This window comes from Canis lupus, chromosome 18 (assembly GCF_048164855.1).
Source record: "Canis lupus baileyi chromosome 18, mCanLup2.hap1, whole genome shotgun sequence".
Classification (NCBI taxonomy): Eukaryota; Metazoa; Chordata; class Mammalia; order Carnivora; family Canidae; genus Canis; species Canis lupus.
In genome coordinates, this window is record NC_132855.1 from 54933983 (window position 1) to 54953685 (window position 19703).

The window sequence follows — 19703 nt, forward strand, 5'->3', positions numbered from 1 at the left end:
CAACAGCCAAAAAGATGAAGGCAACCCAAATGTCTGTCAATGGGAAAATGGAGTGACAAATTGGGTCTATTCATATAACAGAATGCCACCCAGCAGTATAGAAAGAATGAACACCCAATACACAACACAGAACTGGGGTGAAAGGCCAAACTGAGAGAGTACATGCTCTATGATCCCATCTATATGAAGGTCAAGAACAGGAAAAAAAAATTCTATAGTGACAGAAATCAGAAAGCATTTGCCCTGGATGGGGGGCATGAGAGAACCCGGATGGCAGACATGTTCTATATGTTAACTGCAGTTTGGTTATGTGAGTATACCTGACATTGGTGTGTTCCACCACATGTAAATTTTACATCTATTAAAAAGGAGGTTTGGCGGTGCCTCCCTGATGCAGCTGGTTAAGCATCTAACTGTTGATGTCAGCTCGGGTCGTGATCTTGGGGTTCTGAAATTGAGCCCGCATCAGGCTCCACATGGAGCCTAAGATTCTCTCTTCCTCTCCCTCTGCCCCTACCACCCAACCCCTCTCTCGAATAAAAGTGGTAGAGAGGGTTGGTAGGGCTCCCTAAATGTCTTCTTATCCTCAAGTCCTCCTGAAGAATGTGATTTGATTTGCAACCCCTGGCCCCACCAAAAGGAGACTGTACCTGAACTACTATCAATAATAAACAACCAGTCTGACAGCTATCATGGTTGTCTCATTTCTTTTTTTATTTTATTTTATTTATTCACGAGAGGTATAGAGAGAGAAAAGAGAGAGAGAGAGAGAGAGACAGGCAGAGGGAGAAGCAAGCATGATGTGGGACTCGATCCCGGGACTCCAGGATCAAGCCCTGGGCCGAAGGCAGGCACTAAACTGAGCCACCCAGGGATCCCTGGCTCTCATTTCTTTGGGACACCTATACAAGGTATTATCTCCAAGGGAAAAGAAGGAACTCGCTAGGTTTCCTCTCATCCAATGGTAATAGCCAATTAACATTCCAGGTTCCAAAACCAGTGTAAGAGTGTTCTAAAAGCTCACAGAATGTCATTTTTAGGTTTATCATTTTTCAGTATACTACTGATAACCTGTATTCAACACATTCCTCACCTCCCGAAGGTTACAGAGGATAGATGGAAGAAAGTAAATACGGGAAGAAAGGTACCTAGAACAGGCTGATGATAATTGTTCTAGCCAATAGCAGAAATAAAATTAGAAGCATGTCCTGCTTGCCTGGGAGCTCAGGACAGTTCAGTATTTTCTGTATCTGCTTCCGGGGGGCATGGCCTCAGATGGCTTGCTCTTGTATCCAGAAGTCCAAAAGGCTCTCAGCTGGTAAACAACTTACAGGAAACAGAAGTCAGACACCAAAGGACCTTTAGGATCTTCAGGTACCTCTATGCCATTGCACAAAGAATAATTAATATCCAACTGTACTACTTTGCAAATTCTAGAGATAGATTTGGGGCTTCTGGCACCAAACCAGAGATCAGATAGGTCTGAGAAGATTCTGTTTCCAGTTCAGTCATGTCGAGGCACCTGTCCCTAACTATGGAGGACCTCTGGGAGAAGATCTCCAGGGATTTTTCACAAGAAAATGGCTATTTTTTTCCAAATAAAATGAGGGAATGATAAAGCAAGAAACATCAATTCAGAGTTTCTTCTAAGTCCAAACGGATACCACTTGCATCAGGGAAGTTAAAGGACACATTAGTTAACATCTAATATTTCCCCTCTTCATCGTATGTACTATGCATTTTCAGGAACTACACAACAAATACCAGAAAGGAATGATCAATACGATTTTGGAATTTTTTTCACAAAGAAAATGGGAGGGAAGAATAGGAGATGCTTCTTACAAGAAAAGGGAGAAGTGTAGAGGTCTATCCCCTAAGGAATGTAAGTTATAGAGATGAAGGAATAGGAGATTATCTCAGGAACTCCTATACCAAAGGGCAGAGAAGAAATTTAAAAGTAAGCCTATTCAGATTTACATTTGTATTAAGATCAGGAACAACTATCACTACTCATATATTTTTTAATACCTAAGTTGAATGTTTTACAAGATGCATCTTTTCTTCAAGCAACAAAGCTAGAAAAGCCTGAGAGGGCTTTGTGATTAATGGTTTGCCTCCATGGCGGGAAAGCATTATCTATGTAATAACATCAGCTCATTGTTCCTAGCCAGCCAAGTTATTTGAAGGATTAGCCTCCCCAAACCCTAATACCCATTGTAGTTCTTGTGCAACCCCATCATATCTTTTCCCGAGCTAATTTAATTCTCTAGACATACTTCTGACAAACCAACAAATGCAAGAACTTCCCATTCATTAGGAACTGAATGTTCATAGGCCCCAAGTATGTACTCTAATGGTATTAGGAGGTGGGGCCTCTGGGAGGTGTTTAGGTCATGAGGGTGGAGCCCTGAGGAATGAGGTTAGTGTGCTTATGAAAAAGACCCCAGAGCTCCCTCACCCCTTCCACCATGAGAGGACACAGCAAGAAGACAGCTCTCTATGAATCAGCCTCCAGAACTGTGAGGAATAAACTTCTGTTGTCTGTAAGCCATGCAGTCTATGGTACTTTATTACAGTAACCTACACTAAGACAGCATTTCAAAATGGTGGTGAGGGCACATGAAAGACCCCACTATATACAGACCCCATCTATATATAGATATAAAATAGGATATACACCCACAACAATAAAAACACTATCAGGAGCCTGAGAGATTTCAACAAATGTTTGAAAGTCAGAACTACTGACTTGTAAAAGCTGAGCACAGGCAGACAGATCCAAAAGTTCTCTGACAGGACTGCCACTGAGGAGGAGGAAAATTGACTTCCCCAGGGAAACCCCAAAGAGGCTCTAGACTCAGAAAAGGCAGGTATAGTGTGGGACAGAAATGGTCAGAACAGCAGAAAGGAGAAGATTAACTGGAAAGTCCAGTATCAACAATCATGCATTCCATGTCTAACTCCTGCCTTTATTAGAAACAAAACTGAGAGGCCCCCCAGGCAAAAACTAAAAATTAAAAATTCATTCTCTAAAGTAACTAAACAAAATGTCTGGTGAGGACTGATCAGTTAGTATGGTTCTGAGAACACCAAAGTCAAGCCCTCTGCACCCGGACACTCGGTGGCTCCCCAACATGAGGGCAGGATGCGCCACATGCATAGAGCCCCGTGAGCCTTCATGCCACCTTGTCTTTACACGAATGAAGAGTCAAGGATGGAAATACAACTCAAGAAAGCCTACAGCGTCAAAGTGGAAAACTAAGATAAACAACAAAAAGACCCTGGGAAAAACAGAAAATTCAAGGGAGAAAAGATATTTTAGAAAGAATTCAAAAAACAGCTCTAATTAGTGTCCCCAGAAATATTTAAGAAGCAATAATTACATCCATACAAGAAAAACAACACAACGAAATACCACAAGAAATAACAATCCAAGAAAAAGATTTACCAAATTAAAACTGTGGCCCTCCAAAGTCTGAGTGAACACCACATGCATGCGCCTGGGTACCATAACCTCACAGCTGTGATTCCAGTGATGTAATTCTACCACACTGACGATACCTAATCTAAGATGCGCTATATTTACAACAGTCTGAAGTTAAAATTGCAGATGTAGAACATGTTCACAGTAAGAAGACAGGGATACCAAGACCTGCTGTTCAAGAAAACCTGAGTCTCTTTTTAACTCCTCCGCTAGCCTGCAAGATGACCTGTAAGCTTCTCTCAATACCTGTCTGTCCTTTCCTGCAGAATGAGAGAAATCAAAGGTCATGTTTTTACAGTGACATAATGAAGACTCCTGGAACGCATTACTAAGGAAGAACTAAACATGAACACTTCAAGGTACTAAAACATATTAATGAGGTACATGTGCAATCTTCTCTGTGAACTTCACAGAGAACATAAACATCCCTCCCATCTGGGTGACTTGGATACTGTCCTTTCTGAAAAGTAGAGAGGGAATGGAGTATTGGTTCAAAACTGTACTAGTCCCAAAGCTCTGTTTTTAGAACCAAAAATTCTGTAATGCCCTATTTATTACTACTCTAAAATAAAATAAATCGTAACTAGTATACATATAATTTTTAAAAATAAATATAGTATTCTAAATGTAAGATAAAGGAGAAAGTAAAATAAAACCAATTTATAACAAAACACTGCATATTCAATACAAAAATAATTTTTAGGTCTAATTAACTATGTAATGAAATAGATGCTTGTAACTTACTTATAAGGAGTAAGCTTAGATTGCGAGAAGCCAAATAAGAAGCCTTCCATCTTGAAAGTGCTGGAAAACAAAATAGGGGCAATATGGGTGGACAACAGGAGGAGAATGAGTATATTTCGTGTATGAAAGAAGTATGTTAAAGTTAACTTGTGTTCTCACATAAAATGGAGTTGGGCCCTACAATCAGATGATTATAAACTGATTTTTATATCCAAAATGGCAGTTGAAAATCATGTGGGATACAGGACAATTCTAAAATCTCTGACTCTCAACCACTAAAAACAAAAACAAAAACAAAAACAAAACAAAACAAAACAAAAACACCACCCTTCACCATAGAACCAAACACTACCTCATTTCTATTATGTCCCCTAGGGGGCGGTACTGTTCCTGTGAGGACCCCTGGGGCTAGATGAGCGTGGGTAGTCAGGCGTCTGGCTTCTAGCTCTCCTGTTTTACCACAGAGGATCAACTCCTGAGGGACAAATCAGCAACATACTTAAGAAATATATTCATTTGATGTGGAAAATGACTATGAAGAAATTAATTTAGGCTAGGCGTATGCCATTAACTAGAGCCACAGTCGACATTATTTCCTCTTCTTGAATTCAAGATAATTGGTTACTCCATATAGAATATGGAGTGAAAAACTCTATCTTTATTTACGCAGCACAAAGTGATTTGGATTTCAGAATCTTTAACATTCAAATCTGGTCATTAATAATAAAAAGGGGGTTTTTCATAGAACTCTACAATTCTCATTTCCTCAAAACAAGAATTAATGCATTCTTTCACATGTGGTCATTACAGGAAGGGGGGGGAGCCATTTACTGTAAATGCTTTTCTGATGCAATTCCACCACCTCTTTCAAAGAGAGAATTCATCCAAGAAGCCTTAGTCACTTTTTCAAGAAAAATGCCACGGCACTGAATGTACACAGACTAAACCACACGCCTGAGCAAAGAAGCTGAGCAGATCCCACCACCAGAAAACAGGGAGAGAGGAGAGGCAGGGCAGCAGGGAGGGAGCAGGGACCTCCTGTCAGAACACATTAAGCAGTAGATCTCAGAATTTGGCCTTTAATAAAGGGAAAAATCTGACACACATTTAACATCATGGTTTCATAAATCAGATGCAAACATCGATTTCTCCCTGCCCAACTTTTAAAGCATACTTCCTAAAAATATAAGACTTCAGCTCTAAACCAGGAAGCTTTGTGTAATTAGTATCTTAGCAACTATAGTTATTTCGTTCAAAGAAATTTCATCCGCAGAAAGAAAAACGGAATTCTCACTTTAATATGTGAAAATGAAACTATGTTTTGAAGCGGGTGGATTTTCACATTAAAAGGATATACACCGAAGAACACTATAAAGAAATTCAGAGGGAAAAACTTAAGACACGTAGTTCTGAGCTCTTCTCAAAGAGAGGACTAATTCTTCTAAAACCTCAAATCCACCCAAAGGAAAAAAAGGAATGAGTTATCCAATTTATTCTTACCTGAATCACCATTAATTCTGCTAAAAGCCAGATGCACCTACTTGTTTCTTTGCAGAGTCAACGCAAAGCCCAAAGCCAAGCAATCACCCAAAACTCAAAGCAGTGTGCTGCTGGAGCCGAAAATCCCCTTGATGAATGAAACTGCACATCGTAATATCCACGTTCTGAGCCAGCTATTGGTTACCAGAAGGCAGAGCGTGTGGAAGTCTGATTTGCCCCCTCCAGGGCATGCCTCTTTTATATCCCATCTCAGAAAACACTACAGACATACAGCTCCAGAATCAGTCAAAACTAGATAGGGTTCGTTTTTCGGTAACATTTTCTTTTAACACTACGGAAACCACAGGGAGACCAAACCACAGTGAGATTCTTCTACTAGGCAATGCCAACGAAAGAAAGAATTATTATGTCAACATTGGTGATTTACAAATTAATCTCAAACCACTGCCGAAGTTTCTCATGTTCTGTGACTGCTTATGAGTTATATGTAGGTATAGGCATGGTACACATTATTTTTAAGTCAAGAATTCTGAGCCATGGTTTGGAGGCTCAAAATTACCAAGAAGTAGTGGGAATTCTCACAAATTTAATCTTTGTGCTACACTAATAAGGATCAACCAAGAAATTAAAACCAAGAATAATGAAGCAATGGTGTAAACCAATCTTTCTAGAATTAGGGTTTTCAGCATGTAGTCCTTGAGCCATGTGCATTAGAATGACCTGAGATTGGACTTCGAACTCCCTGGGGTAAGGGTGCTTGGATGTCTCGGTTGAGTATCTGACTCTTGATTTCAGCTCAGGTCATGATCTCAGGGTCCTGAGACTGAGCCCTGAGCTAGGTTTTTGCTTAGGATTCTCTCTCTCCCTCTGCCCCTGACCCTCCCCTAACCCTTTCTAAAAAATAAAGAAATCCTTAAAAAAAAAAAAAGGCCTTTCTGGGGTATAGCCCAGGAATCTGTATGTTAACTAGATTCTAGGTTAGTCTTACATACTTTTAAAGTTTGAGAACTACTCTTCCTGTCAATAGAACTGAATAGCTGATTATAGTGGTGGCCACTTTCTTTTCTTATTCAGTTATTTTGTCCCTCAGATTACCGTTGAAATCAGAAGCAATGAGAACATGAAAGCCTCCTTAGAATAATTAGTGGCTTTAATTCCGGGGGAAGGAGAGCCAGTCTGGGTTTAGCTGACCACGCCCCGCCCCACCACCCCCACCACCTATCACCTCATTAAAAGAGAAAAGCTCTAGCTGCATAACCTGAAAAATGCAGTACTCAAGGCTGAAATGAACATTAACGTTAAAAGATGCTGCTACTGGAAAACAACAAAAAATACACTGCTAATAACAAGAGAAGAAAATGAAGGAGAGAGGACACACATATGTTTATTGACTGCTTACCACGTCCCAGGCACCAGATCAAGAACTTTCCATCAGTTTGTTTGCCTCAGAAGTCTCACCAAAAAACGACTTCTTCAGAAGGGTACAAACAAAAACAAAAAATTAAAATTAAAAATAAAATAAAAATTTAAAAAATTAAAAAAAAAAAGTGTACAAAAAAAAAAAGGGTACAAACACACAAATTCGAGAGTCTACATCTAATAGCAAGGACATGCCAGCAATGCATTCTCTAAGCTGGACTTCGTATTGGTCTCCAGTGCCCACCTCCACCCCCATTATCTTCTCCACATAATAGATTTTTAAAAAGATTATTTATTTATTTGCACACGAGTGGGAATGGCAGAGGGAGAGAAACTCAGGTGGACTCCCTGCTGAGCACTGGGAAGCCCTGATGCTGGGGCTCAATGCCACAACCCTGAGATCACGACCTGAGCCGAAATCAAGAGTCAACTGACCAAGCCCCGTCACCAGGCACCCCTGCATAATAGATTTTTTTAAAAAGGAAACTGAGAAATGTATTTGAAATGATGCCATTTTTCCATAGTTCTTGCTTTTGGTACCTTCTTTGTCCAACCTAACATTGTGGGAGCTTCCAGAATATTTACAATAGTTTTCAACCACCTGTATCTCTACTTTGGTCAGCTTGCTTCAGTCCAAAGTGCTGGGGGCAGGGCGGGGGGGTCCAATCATTGTAACATGAACAGTAAAATAAATGTTTTTTGAACAACGCCAGCAAGTGTGAAAATTGTTTTACTTTAATAAAAAGAATTTTACCTTTTCCTCCAATACACATGAAGTTTCTAAGGAAATTTCCTGGATAGGGGGACCCCTGTCAGAAAACAGCACACTTAGAAATAAGCTCTCCAGCGTGACCCTCTGTGTTTCAGGTTGACCAGGCACTCTGACTTCTGACAGTAAGAAAGCTGACCTTATACCTTCAACTTTTTACTCTAAGCTGATCTAGCTATTTGACATTCCAGGTATTTTGTCTAACAGGAAAATTAGGATCTGTCAGGACGGCAGTTCTCAAACTGTACATTAAGCACTGGAACCACTTTTATTCCCCCAAATGAAATCTTAGGATAAAGTCCAGCATGTACCTGAGATTAAAGTGCAGCATCCTTAGTTGATGTGGTGGACTAAAGGGTAGAAAGTCCCTCCTTGGGGGCTTATTTGGGCTCACTTTTTCATCATCCCCCAAGGTGGCTAATAAGACGACACTGCCAAGCCACAGGAGCTCTATTTTTTAAAAAGATTATATATGTATTTATGTATGTATTTATTTATTTATTTATGAGAGACAGAGAGAAAGTGGAGGGAGAAGCAGATGGAGAGAGACAAGCAGACTCTGTGCTAAGTGCAGAGCTTGATGCAGAGCCGATCCTAAGACCCTGGGATCATGACCTGAGCTGAAACCAAGAGTCAGATGCTCACCCAACTGAGCTACCCAGGTATCCCCCAAGGCTCTATTTTATCCCTTCTCATACCTTGGTGACTTTTTAAAACTCCTACGTTATTTAATTCTATGTATGCCTTTGTGTCTTAGAGTTGGGCACACATAAAAATCTTTTTTTAAGTGTCAAGTCTTATTTCAAACGCTCCTTAAACTACATTCAACTTGGGAATTCTATTTCATATTTGGCTTATGTGGACCCTAACATAAAAATCATGGTCTCTATTTGTATCTCTTTGGCAACAATATCCTTAGCATGTTTGCAAGTTCAAGGTCATTCTTTTTAAAGAGAAGGAGAATTTCAAGCAGGCTACATGCTCAGTACAATGCCTGACGCAGGGCTTGATCCCCACAACCCTAAAATCACAACTTAAGCCAAAATTGCCTAACAGAGTGAGCCAACCAGGCACGCCCAAGGTCATTTTATAAACACAAAATTTTGTCAAGAGAATGTATTTTATTTTATTTTATTTTATTTATTTTTAAGAGAATGCATTTTAAATGAATAAGAACATCATCAGGACATATAAGATCCCTTGCTGTGATTCCACCTTCATCAGTGGGTATCAGCTTGCTACAGATGGTACAAGTTTCAGACTCTACACTAAAATGCAAGCCAAAAAAAAAAATGTTACCTTGAGATTTAACATGAGCAAAGAATTTAAAGTGTTGCTAGGTAATCATTATTTTAAAAAGTGTAATACCAGATCAACACACAGAACAAAGACTGAAATGCCTTCATGAAAACCCAAAGCCTCATATATTCTGGTAACAGTCTTATTTAAAAAGGTTAATGAACCTCCTCAGGCAAAGACATCACCATTTCCAGTGTTTATGCAAGACAATGGCCAGAGTGAAGGAGCTGTCCGGAGTTGCCTAGGACCACCAACTTGAATCAGGGAAAGGCCCCAATGTTTTGTCCCTCAGAACACACAGTGTTTAAAAGTAGCAAACTCTATGTCCAAGACAGTCTCATAAACATTCACATAGGAATAAAAGTGACTTGTCATTTCAAAATTCATGATTAAATTAACCGTGTTTCTCATTTCAAAATACTGTGGATTTTCATTTTAATTTACTATTAAAAACACTTACGGAAGTATTCTAGTAGTACATAAGATGATTTTAAAATAGTCAACTTCTTTTCAGGGACAAAAAGCATGGTTAAGAGAAATAAGGACTGTAAATAATCCTCAAACACCTGGTTAACTTTCCCCAAATATACCTATGTTGGTGTTTTAGAACTGGGGTATTTTTCTCTAAGGAATGATGCTGCTAGTGATAGTATCCAGGTCACGCCACAGAAACTTACTTTACTTATGATGTGTTTGTTATACTATATACCTGAAATGAAATATATGTTGTAACTGTTTCACAATACTAGTAATTATAGGGGCACCGGGCTGGCTCAGTGGATGAGCGTCTGCCTTCTGCTCAGGCTGTGATCCTGGGATCCTGTGATCAAGTCCCGCATCGGGCTCCCCACAGGGAGCCTGCTTCTCCCTCTGCATATGTCTCTGCCTCTCTCTCTGGATCTCTCACGAATAAATAAATAAAATCTTAAAAAAAAAATACCAGTAATTATATAAGGAATAAACTAATAGAACTAAGAATGATTTTTATTTTTCTGTATGCAAATGTATAAGAAAATTTAATCAAAAGAGAATCATCCACACTAAGACACTTAAGATTATCTGAAAGTTGATGACGTTGGTTATTATGCCTTATTTTATTCTTTCAAATATACTACATTCTTTTCCCTTGATAATAACTCTACCCTTGAGCTTATAGCTATGACTAGCATCACTGGGGTCTCTCCAAATGTGAACACAGGGAAGAGAGAAAAAAAACTTAGAAAAAGATTTACTTGAAATATATAAAAGTGTGGGAATATGTATGGGTGGAATTTATGAACACTAAAACCTATAAAACAGGGCAGGAAGAGAAGAGAATTTAATAGAGTTCCATCAAGTAAGACGGGAAAGTGTTGGATTAGATTTCTTAGCTGAGTCAGGACAGCCTGGTTGTTGTATGGAGTGAGGGGTATGGGAGGCTGACCATAGGCAATGTGCGAGTGGTCACGGGGGTGACTAGAATGTGTGCGAAGCAAGTGTTTATAATCTGGAAGGGCTTTGTGTGGTAAACCTGGTAAGAATTTGGTTGTCAATCTTTGAAAAGAAGCAATTTATTTGGCCTGGCTGGTGACTCAGTCAGTAAGAACAGAGTCAAGGCTCAGCATGGGGTAAGTGAGTGGTCTGTGCTTAGCTTCAGGGTCACAGGGCATGAACAGCTGTAGGCTCCCGAACAAACAGTGCTGGCCAAGAGGAATAAACCAAGCCTACAGATAGCACAGTATAACAACTCTCTAGTTCTAACAAGAACTCTCTAACAGTCAAATCATTTTTCTGTATGACCCTATTAATTCATTATTTAATTGGAAAGGGGTAGGATGGAATAGAAGTTAGGCATCACAATCTGAAAAATCAGTTACAATTATCATACCTAACCTTCAACTATGCCCTGAAAATGACCATTGGGCCCTGTCCTGTAGTGGTATGAGCGCCATTCAATTTTTCTTAAGTAAGCTCTACACCCAATGTGGGGCTCAAACGCATGACCCTGAAATCAAGGGTTGCACACTCCATGCACTGAACCAGCCAAGTGCCCTGAGCTACGTTCATTTTTAATGTCACAAATGGGCTAAAAGTAAACCTGAAATGCAGTAATATTTAAAGGCCTTTTAGATGACAACACAAACTTCGGTCTTACTAAATATAGATGGACTGCATTTTTGAATGTGAGTATGAGCATGAGTGTGACTGTGTGTGTCTAAAGCTGGTGAATTCCTGTTCTGTTACCATCTATGCCACAAACAGTTAGCCTCTTTTACACTCTGATACCCTGACGCATTCTGAACATGCTTCCCAGCAAATTAGTTCAAACTCCATCTCGTCTTTCCCTCTCTAGAAAATATGTAAAAATGCAACTGACTATGTCCTTAATTCATTACCAAAAAGTATTTATTTTAAAGTTAAAGAATTCATTCTCGGTGCTTAAACTTTCCTAGACAGACAGGAAAATAAGTAAAAATCAACACTATTTTTTGTAGCACGGTTACCTTTCCTTACCTTAGCTACCAGGTCCACATTAAGAAATCAACACAGCGCTGTTTAAGTACTGAGCAAACACAACGTGCTTCTCCACAGTGAAAGAAGAAGGAAGTACTATTTCTCTTCTTACACCATCTGAGTTAAGAAGGCCAGTTCAGAGGCGTCTGGGTGGCTCAGTCAGTTAAGTGTCTGCTTTGGGCTCAGGTCATGATCCCAGGGTCCTGGGATCCAGCCCTGCGTCGGGTTCTCTGCTCAGCTAAGAGTCTGCTACCCCCTCTCCTCCACCTCCTCCCCGGACTTGTGCTCTCTTTCTCTCTCTCTAATAAACAAATAAAAACTTTTAAGAAATAAAGCGGTCAGTTTTAATATATCCTGAAATGAAAGGGAAACCATGTTTAGATCTTGGCCTGACCTCTCCACCTTGGCCACATAATTTGAAACTTTCCTCATAAAAGTGCCTTTTGGCCAAACATAATTATCTTTCAAACCTAAATTATAAAAAATTAATGCATAACGATACACTGTATGTGGAGAGTTAAGTTATCAGAATAGCTCAGGATTCTTTCAAAATGCAATGTAATACTCCTAGAACTAAGTCAAAATCTGAAGCTTAGGTATATTGTGACAATGCTTTCCCACACTCTGCTTATATGTACATTCTCCAAGAAGCCCTATTAAAAGTAAGGCAATGGTAGGGGTGCTGGGCTGGCTCAGTCAGAAGAGCATGCGACTCCTGATCTCAGGATAAGTTTGAGCTCCACATTGGGTGTAGAGCTTACTTAAAAGTAAATAAGTAAACATTAAAAAAAAAAAAAAAGAAATATGGCAATGGCTTAATACTTTTTTAAAATACATATTATATAGAGTTCAGACAAAATAAAATTTCCGAGTAGTAACTGTGTAACTGCCAGTGTCAATGTCATAACTAAAGTCAGAAATATGATTTTACTATTTGTCATGGCAATACTTTTTAGGTTATTTTTAAGTATATTTAAAGTTACTTCTTTTCTAGGTCAGATTATACCGTTTATTTCTAACACACATCCATTGTGTCTAAAATCAATACTTTTCACAGGGGCTAGGGTACATTTTCTATAGTTTAAAAAAAAGGATGATTCAAGTATATACCAATTTAGTTGATCAGTTTCTAAGAAAGATAAAGACTATGGATAAAACATGACACTTTTTACTAGTGATATTACATATTGGGACTTTTTTGGGTGATGATGCTCATTTTGCTGTCCATTTACTGGTTTCACGACTTGGGACTGAGAGCCTTCATTTTCAAGACTGCCATCTAGATGAGGGTAGTACTTGGCTGTGGGAATTAGATTTTCTTATACTGGGGAGCTGAATGATTTCTGGGGCGTGGAGAGGGGAGTCAAATGTAAAACTGTAACCTCGGCAAGCTCAGTACCCTAATAAGTTCATGGCCAACACTAAAACTGCTTCTATACCAGTAAAAAATAATGCGGATAATAACCTTCTGAACAGGAACATTTTATTTATTGAGGGGAACTGCCAGATGCCTCCGTAGAACATACGATTTAGGGGTGCTATTCTTTAGGGGTGCACACAGCTGGAAACACATGGAACTTCCCAGGGAGCAACTACTGTTAGAAAAGAAAGTAAGTCCAGGTTTAAACATTATCCCACACAAACTTCATGTTCATGGAGGCAAGATCTGGGCTTCTCTCTTCCTTTCCTATCTGTGCAGAGGTCAGGCTGTCCCCAGTCTAGCAGAGTGGGAGAAAACAGAGCTCTGGGTATAAGAGTAGGCTCTCTGCTTTCCAGGACACTCGGCTAAGACATGTGCTTTCCAAGTAGTGTGTTAAAAACAAAAGACGAAGAAGAGTGAGGTTTAATATCCATTTTTGAAAATTATTCAAGTGAAAGGAACCCTTTGACCAGGTATACATATGTCAAAGGATGTTTTATTTCACCATGTTATTTGTTAATTATACCTCAATAAAGGCGAAAAAATTCCATTAAAACTTCTTGATGAGTGTAACTATCTACGTGCTAGGATCAGTTTTGCCTCTTACTAGCTCTGCGGTCTTGAGCAAGCCCCAGGAGCTCTGAGAAACTCACTTTCCCTATCTGTAAATTGGAAGGGTTAAGGTAAATGCCCTCGAACCTTTCTTTCAAATCCAAATTCACAAGCTTAAATTTATATCATTTTCTAACTTATTTTCAAGTATCTTTGATCTTAATCCTACACAATTTTGCCTTAAAAGAAAAAAAGGGGGGGGGGATAGTGGGGAAGGGCAGCCAAGAAAGCTTGTCAAGACAGATTCTCTCTGACTCCTAACTCTGGGAAACGAACTAGGGGTGGGGGAAGGGGAGGTGGGCGGGGGTGGGGGTGACTGGGTGACGGGCACTGAGGGGGGCACTTGATGGGATGAGCACTGGGTGTTATTCTATATGTTGGCAAATTGAACACCAATAAAAAAATAAATAAATAAAAGACAGATTCTCTCTTTAACTTCCTGCTTTGCCCTGGACATTCATAGTTTTAAGAACAGGCAAGTGAATATGAAATGTAATAAATTCCCTCTGTGTTAATTCTAAACACTTGGCAATATTTACAATGTATTTTTTTTTTAATTCATTTATGAGAGACACAGAGAGAGAGAGGCAGAGACACAGGCAGAGGAAGAAGCGGGCTCCTTACAGGAAGCCCAATGTGGGACTCGATCCTGGGACTCCGGGATCATGCCCTGAGCTAAAGGCAGACGCTCAACCACTGAGCCACCCAGGCGTCCCCAACGTATTTTAAATTATAGAGGTATTCCTGTCTTTCACAATTACATATTGAGCTACTTCTAAATTCACTGCCAGGCCCTCTGTGCTCCAAAAAAAAAAAAAAAAAAAAAAAAAAAAAATACACAACAACAAAAAAAACAAAAACCCAAAGCAAAAGCTTGACAAGAAAATAAGTAACCGCAAAAAAGAAAACTTCTGATTAACCATGTTATTGTTTCTACCCATTAAGGTGGTCAGCTGAAAACTGGTTATAGATATATATTTGTTCCAATTATTGGTATAGATATACCCAAAATACTGAAATCCTTCAGAATCGGCCTACCTTAAAGAACCATTTCCTACCAAAATAGCAAGATACACTATATACTTCTGAAAATACCAGGATATTCAGGAAATAAATTCAGATATTCATAGTGATTACACAATTTTAAAAGAGAATGCTACCACTAATATTTTTAGAAATATTATACTATTCTATCTCTGAGGACTAAAGAGTAGACTATAAACTGCAAATATTTACTTAAACATCTAACATAAAGATTATTTTTTTAAAGATTTATTTATTCTTGAGAGACAGAGAGAGGGAGAGAGAGAGAGGGAGAGAGAGAGAGGCTGAGACACAGGCAGAGGGAGAAGCAGGCTCTATGCAGGGAGCTCGACACGGGACTTGATCCTGGGACTCCAGGATCACACCCTGGGCCGAAGGCAGGCGCTAAACCGCTGAGCCACCCAGGAGTCCCTAATATCAAGATTATTAAAGCGATGCTCCAAATTTGGAGAAATATAAGTTACTTTCTTTTAAGATTTATTTATTTATTGGAGGGGGGGTTCTGCCCAGGAAGGGCAGAGGGAGAGAGAATCTCAAGCAGACTCCCAGCTGAGCGTGGAGCCTGACTCGGGCTTGATCTCATGATCCTGAGACATGACCCAAGGTGAAATCAAGAGTCGGATGTTCAACTGACTAGCTACCCTGGTGCCTGAGTCACTTTTTAAGTCCATTAAAACCCCTTTTCTTTAAATGAGTGGTATCTTCCTTTCTGGCTATCACAGCTAATCAACAATATAAAACAAAAAGCTTTTTTCTAAAGCTTTAAATGACCAACATTATTCAGAGCCAACTAGCATTCAGAGACTGGCTATGGCTCATTCCCAACAGGGGTCAGGTAACTAACTGAGTTCTTTCACACACTAGCCTAACTGAGCTTTCTTGTAACATGCAATACTGGAATACATGCCATTCAATACTGGAATGACAGCAGTACCTATCCACCCTCATATTCTTCATCCAATGTTTAGCACGTATGAAATACTCACTAAATGCTAGTCACATCGTTTTCTTTGCCATACAAATTGTCACAAAAAATATAGAATAGATCAAAACAAATCCATCCCTAACTGTAAGAAGCACGACTATAAGAATTTACTGAGAGTGCCAGTGAGAAGATTTGTACATGGCAGTAACAGAGACTGCTACGTATCGAGCACTGACAATGGACCAAGCAGTTTACTTACCTTATTTCAGGACAACAACCATATAACCAGACTACAGCACTGAAGTCAAAACTCACATGCCATACCACACTTTCATATCTTATTTTTTGCGGTCTTCTGTTTCTTTTACTCATGATTTTAGAAGAAATGTTTGGCTACCGGATTCCCCACTTTTCATGATCTAGGTGCCTTGATAAAAGGAGTAACAGTTTGTATTTTCATTTCAGGTTCCCCTCTTAGCACGGGAATAAAGAAGATGGCTGGGATCCCTGGATGGTTCAGCGGTTTGGTGCCTGCCTTCGGCTCAGGGTATGATCCTGGAGTCCTGGGATTGAGTCCCATGTCAGGCTCCTGGCATGGAGCCTGCTTCTCCCTCTGCCTGTGTCTCTGCCTCTCTCTCTCTCTGTGTGTCTTTCGTGAATAAATAAATAAAATCTAAAAAAAAAAAAAAAAAGTCGGACATTAAAAAAAAAAAAGGAAGATGGCCAGAAAAACAGGGCGACTATGAAATACTTTTAAAAATACATGCTATTCTTCTGGTTTGGGTTTAAACCCAAACATAGCATTTCATGTTCTCAAATACTGTTTATATTTCTGCCATAATTTGTCCCTTTGAAGCATTAATAACATCTTTTTCTGCCATTCCCTGAAGTCGGTACAATCTTGTTCAAGGATGCTTAGTTTTATTCTTTCAAAATGGAGGGGAGAAGAGACAAGTGCTATGAGGGGAGCCATGGCAGGGGCAAGGATTTAGCTCCCTCTCCTGCACTCTCTCAAAGCTCTTGATTAAAGGGACTGACAAACACATTTTGGTGTTTTTTACTGGCTTCCAGGCATGAACTATGTACCAGGAGTAGACAAGGACAGAAAACTGAAGTATGCTGCCTCATTTATTGCCTACAAAACCTTAGGAATGGTTCTCAAAGACAGGTGGGTATTAGTTTTGTGTAAAAGAACCACTTTGTGGGGCACCTGGGTGCCTCAGTCAGTTAAGTGTTCATCTCTCAATTTTGGCTCTGGTCACAATCTCAAGGTCATGATCTCAGTGTCGTGAGGTCGAGTCCCATGTTGGGCTCCATGCTGGGTGTGGTGCCTGCTTAAGATTCTCTTTTTCTCTCCTCCCCTTCCCCAAGCTCATGTGCAAGCTTTCTCTAAGAAAAATAAGAATTCAAGAAATAAAAGAACCACTTTGTACATTATAATCTTTCAAATCTGTTGTATGCCCTGAATAATCTCAGGTGTATATAATTATAATTTCCTTGTAAGTTAACTTGCCTCTGAAATCAACAAAAATTTTGCCAAAATAAGCATTGCACAGAAGTCACTATGATATTCTAATTAGGACTTCAAAATAAAGAAGCAATAAATTTTTAGATTCCTGTTTTCCAGCACTGGACTTATAACTAGAACCAAATGTACCACCGTTAGAACAAACCAAGCTGCAAACCTAAACCATTTAAAACTTAACTTCATAACTATCTTGGAAGAGTGAATTATCATTTCCAAAACATTTAAATGGATCTCTGCTTACTGGGTGCTTTACTAAACTATCAATTTGTGGTCCCATTAAGAACACTGGAAGGGAAGAAATCTAGTTTTACCATGAAATCCTTTTCCCCATTAGGTATCAGCTTCTTGACTGGGTAACTACATATGAATATTTTTCAGTTCATTAGATGTGGAGCTGGAAATCCCAAAAATGCTTGAGGGGATTAGCAACTGACTTCAGTGCATTCCATATACAAGCTTACCTGTGCATTATGAAAGTTTAAGATCCTAAAAAAGAAAAAGAAAAAAAAAAAGATCCTAAAAAAAAGACAATCTGATACACTTTAGGATAGAAAAACAATGCAACTCTACATCTGAGCCAGCAGGTGTCTCTCTGCAGCTCACAACACCAACCAAAAAACAGAATACAGAAGACCTCAGCGTTGCTATAATTCTGTGATACCTGGGCCATGTAGGGGCATGAATTGTGAGGTCAGACCACCAAAAATCTTAGTTTCTGAGAAATTGAATATGGGGCCTAAGCATATATAGGAATTAATTAAAAATAAGTGTAACTTTTTGAAAATTTTATTTAACATGCAGTATCTAGTAGTGCAGAAGAATCTGTTTCACTCAAAATGGTAAAATGATTCTGGATGATTGGTGAGGAGAGAAAAGTCAAAGTTCAAGCAAAGAAAGCCAAGAAGTGAATGGTATGTGATAAACAGAAACACAAGCTTAGTTACAAAAAGGAGTAGAAGGGTGCTTGGGTGGCTCAGTTGGTTAAGCATCCAACTTTAGATTTTGACAGGTCATGATCTCAGGGTCCTCGGATAGGAGTGTCTGTGTTGGGTTCAGCACAGAGTCTGAGTTTCTCTCCCTCCTCCTCCGCCTCCCCCACCCCCACCAATCCCGCCCATGTGCACTCTCTCTCTAAAAGTAAATAAATGAGTCTTTAAAACCGCAAAAAAACAAAAGGAAAGAGGGAGTTTTGCACATAAAGATTTAAAATAAGGCCATGAAATGTAGGTTTTGCCTACAAAACCTTAGGAATGGTTCTCAAAGACAAAAAAGACTCTCAAAGACTTTGCTCTTCATAAGAGCAAAGTCTGAGGAACTTTAGGGGTGAGAGAGACTTATGCATGTTACTACAGAATACGGAAAGAAAGAAAGCATGTGCCCCTACCACTACGAGCTTGTCAAAGTACAACTGAAATACTACGAGCTTGTCAAAGTACAACTGACTGGCAGAATATGAAACCTATTTGTAGGTTATGAGGCACATTAGAGATAAAAGAAGCAAGAAAAAAGAATAAAAGGAAATTATATCACAACTCACAAACAGTAAAGGTATTATTTTGGGAAACCACACATCCACATGTGCAAATGTGTGTACCAGGTCCTCATGTAACACTCACTTCTTCCTGTGGGTTTCCAATACAAAGGTCTGAAAGTCAGTACATGTGGAGTGCAACACCAGCACCCACCTCTCTTAAGGTAACAATGTCATCTGTAACACTTCCAAATAAAAAAGTAACTTCCAGGGGCACCTGGGTGGCTGTCAGTTAAGCATCCAACTCTTGACTTCCACCTAGGTCATGATCTCAGGGTCTCACGTGAGATTGAGCCCTGCTTGTTGGTCTCGGAGCTCAGCTTGGAGTCTACTTAAGGTTTTCTCTCTCCCTCTGCCCTTCCCCTTCCTCTTAAACAAATAAATCTTCTTTTTTTTCTAAAGATTTTATTTATTTATTCATTAGAGACACAGAGAGAGGCAGACACACAGGCAGAGGGAGAAGCAGGCTCCATGCAGGGAGCCTGATGTGGAACTTGATTCCAGGACTCCAGGATCACGCCCTGAGCCAAAGGCAGATGCTCAACCGCTGAGCCACCCAGGTGTCCCAAATCTTTTTCTTTTTTTTTTTTTAATGGAACTTTCAAAGGCAATATCCCAAAATCCTCCAAGGGAAATGTGACAAAACATAAAATGACAGAGTATTGAAAGTAAACAGTGTAAATTGCATAACAGAAGTTGGGGGGAAGGAAGTGCAACGTGAATGCCACCTAGAGAAATGTCTAACTTTACCTAATCAGACTGTGGGCCCCCCTCCCAGCGTCTCCTCTGAGTGCCAAACTGAGCTGATGTGTTGAAGGAGAGGAGCCTGGGGAGATAGAAGAGCTGAAATGAGAGGGAAGGTGAGATCTAGAGCATTGTCCTCACCAGGAGACCCAAGCCTCCCATAGCAAGGCAAAAAGGCAGGAATTGTGCAG

At 39.7% G+C, this 19703-nt stretch overlaps 1 protein-coding gene across 1 annotated transcript in view; it reads right to left on the bottom strand.

Moving 5' to 3' along the window:
- The window catches only part of LOC140609380 (uncharacterized), a 223440-nt gene that overhangs the window by 84009 nt on the left and 119728 nt on the right, over nucleotides 1–19703 (bottom strand). The window contains exon 5 of the mRNA XM_072784729.1: nucleotides 4229–4288. Within this exon, the coding sequence (XP_072640830.1) occupies nucleotides 4229–4288 (60 nt within the window). The remainder of the gene's footprint in view (nucleotides 1–4228; nucleotides 4289–19703) is intronic.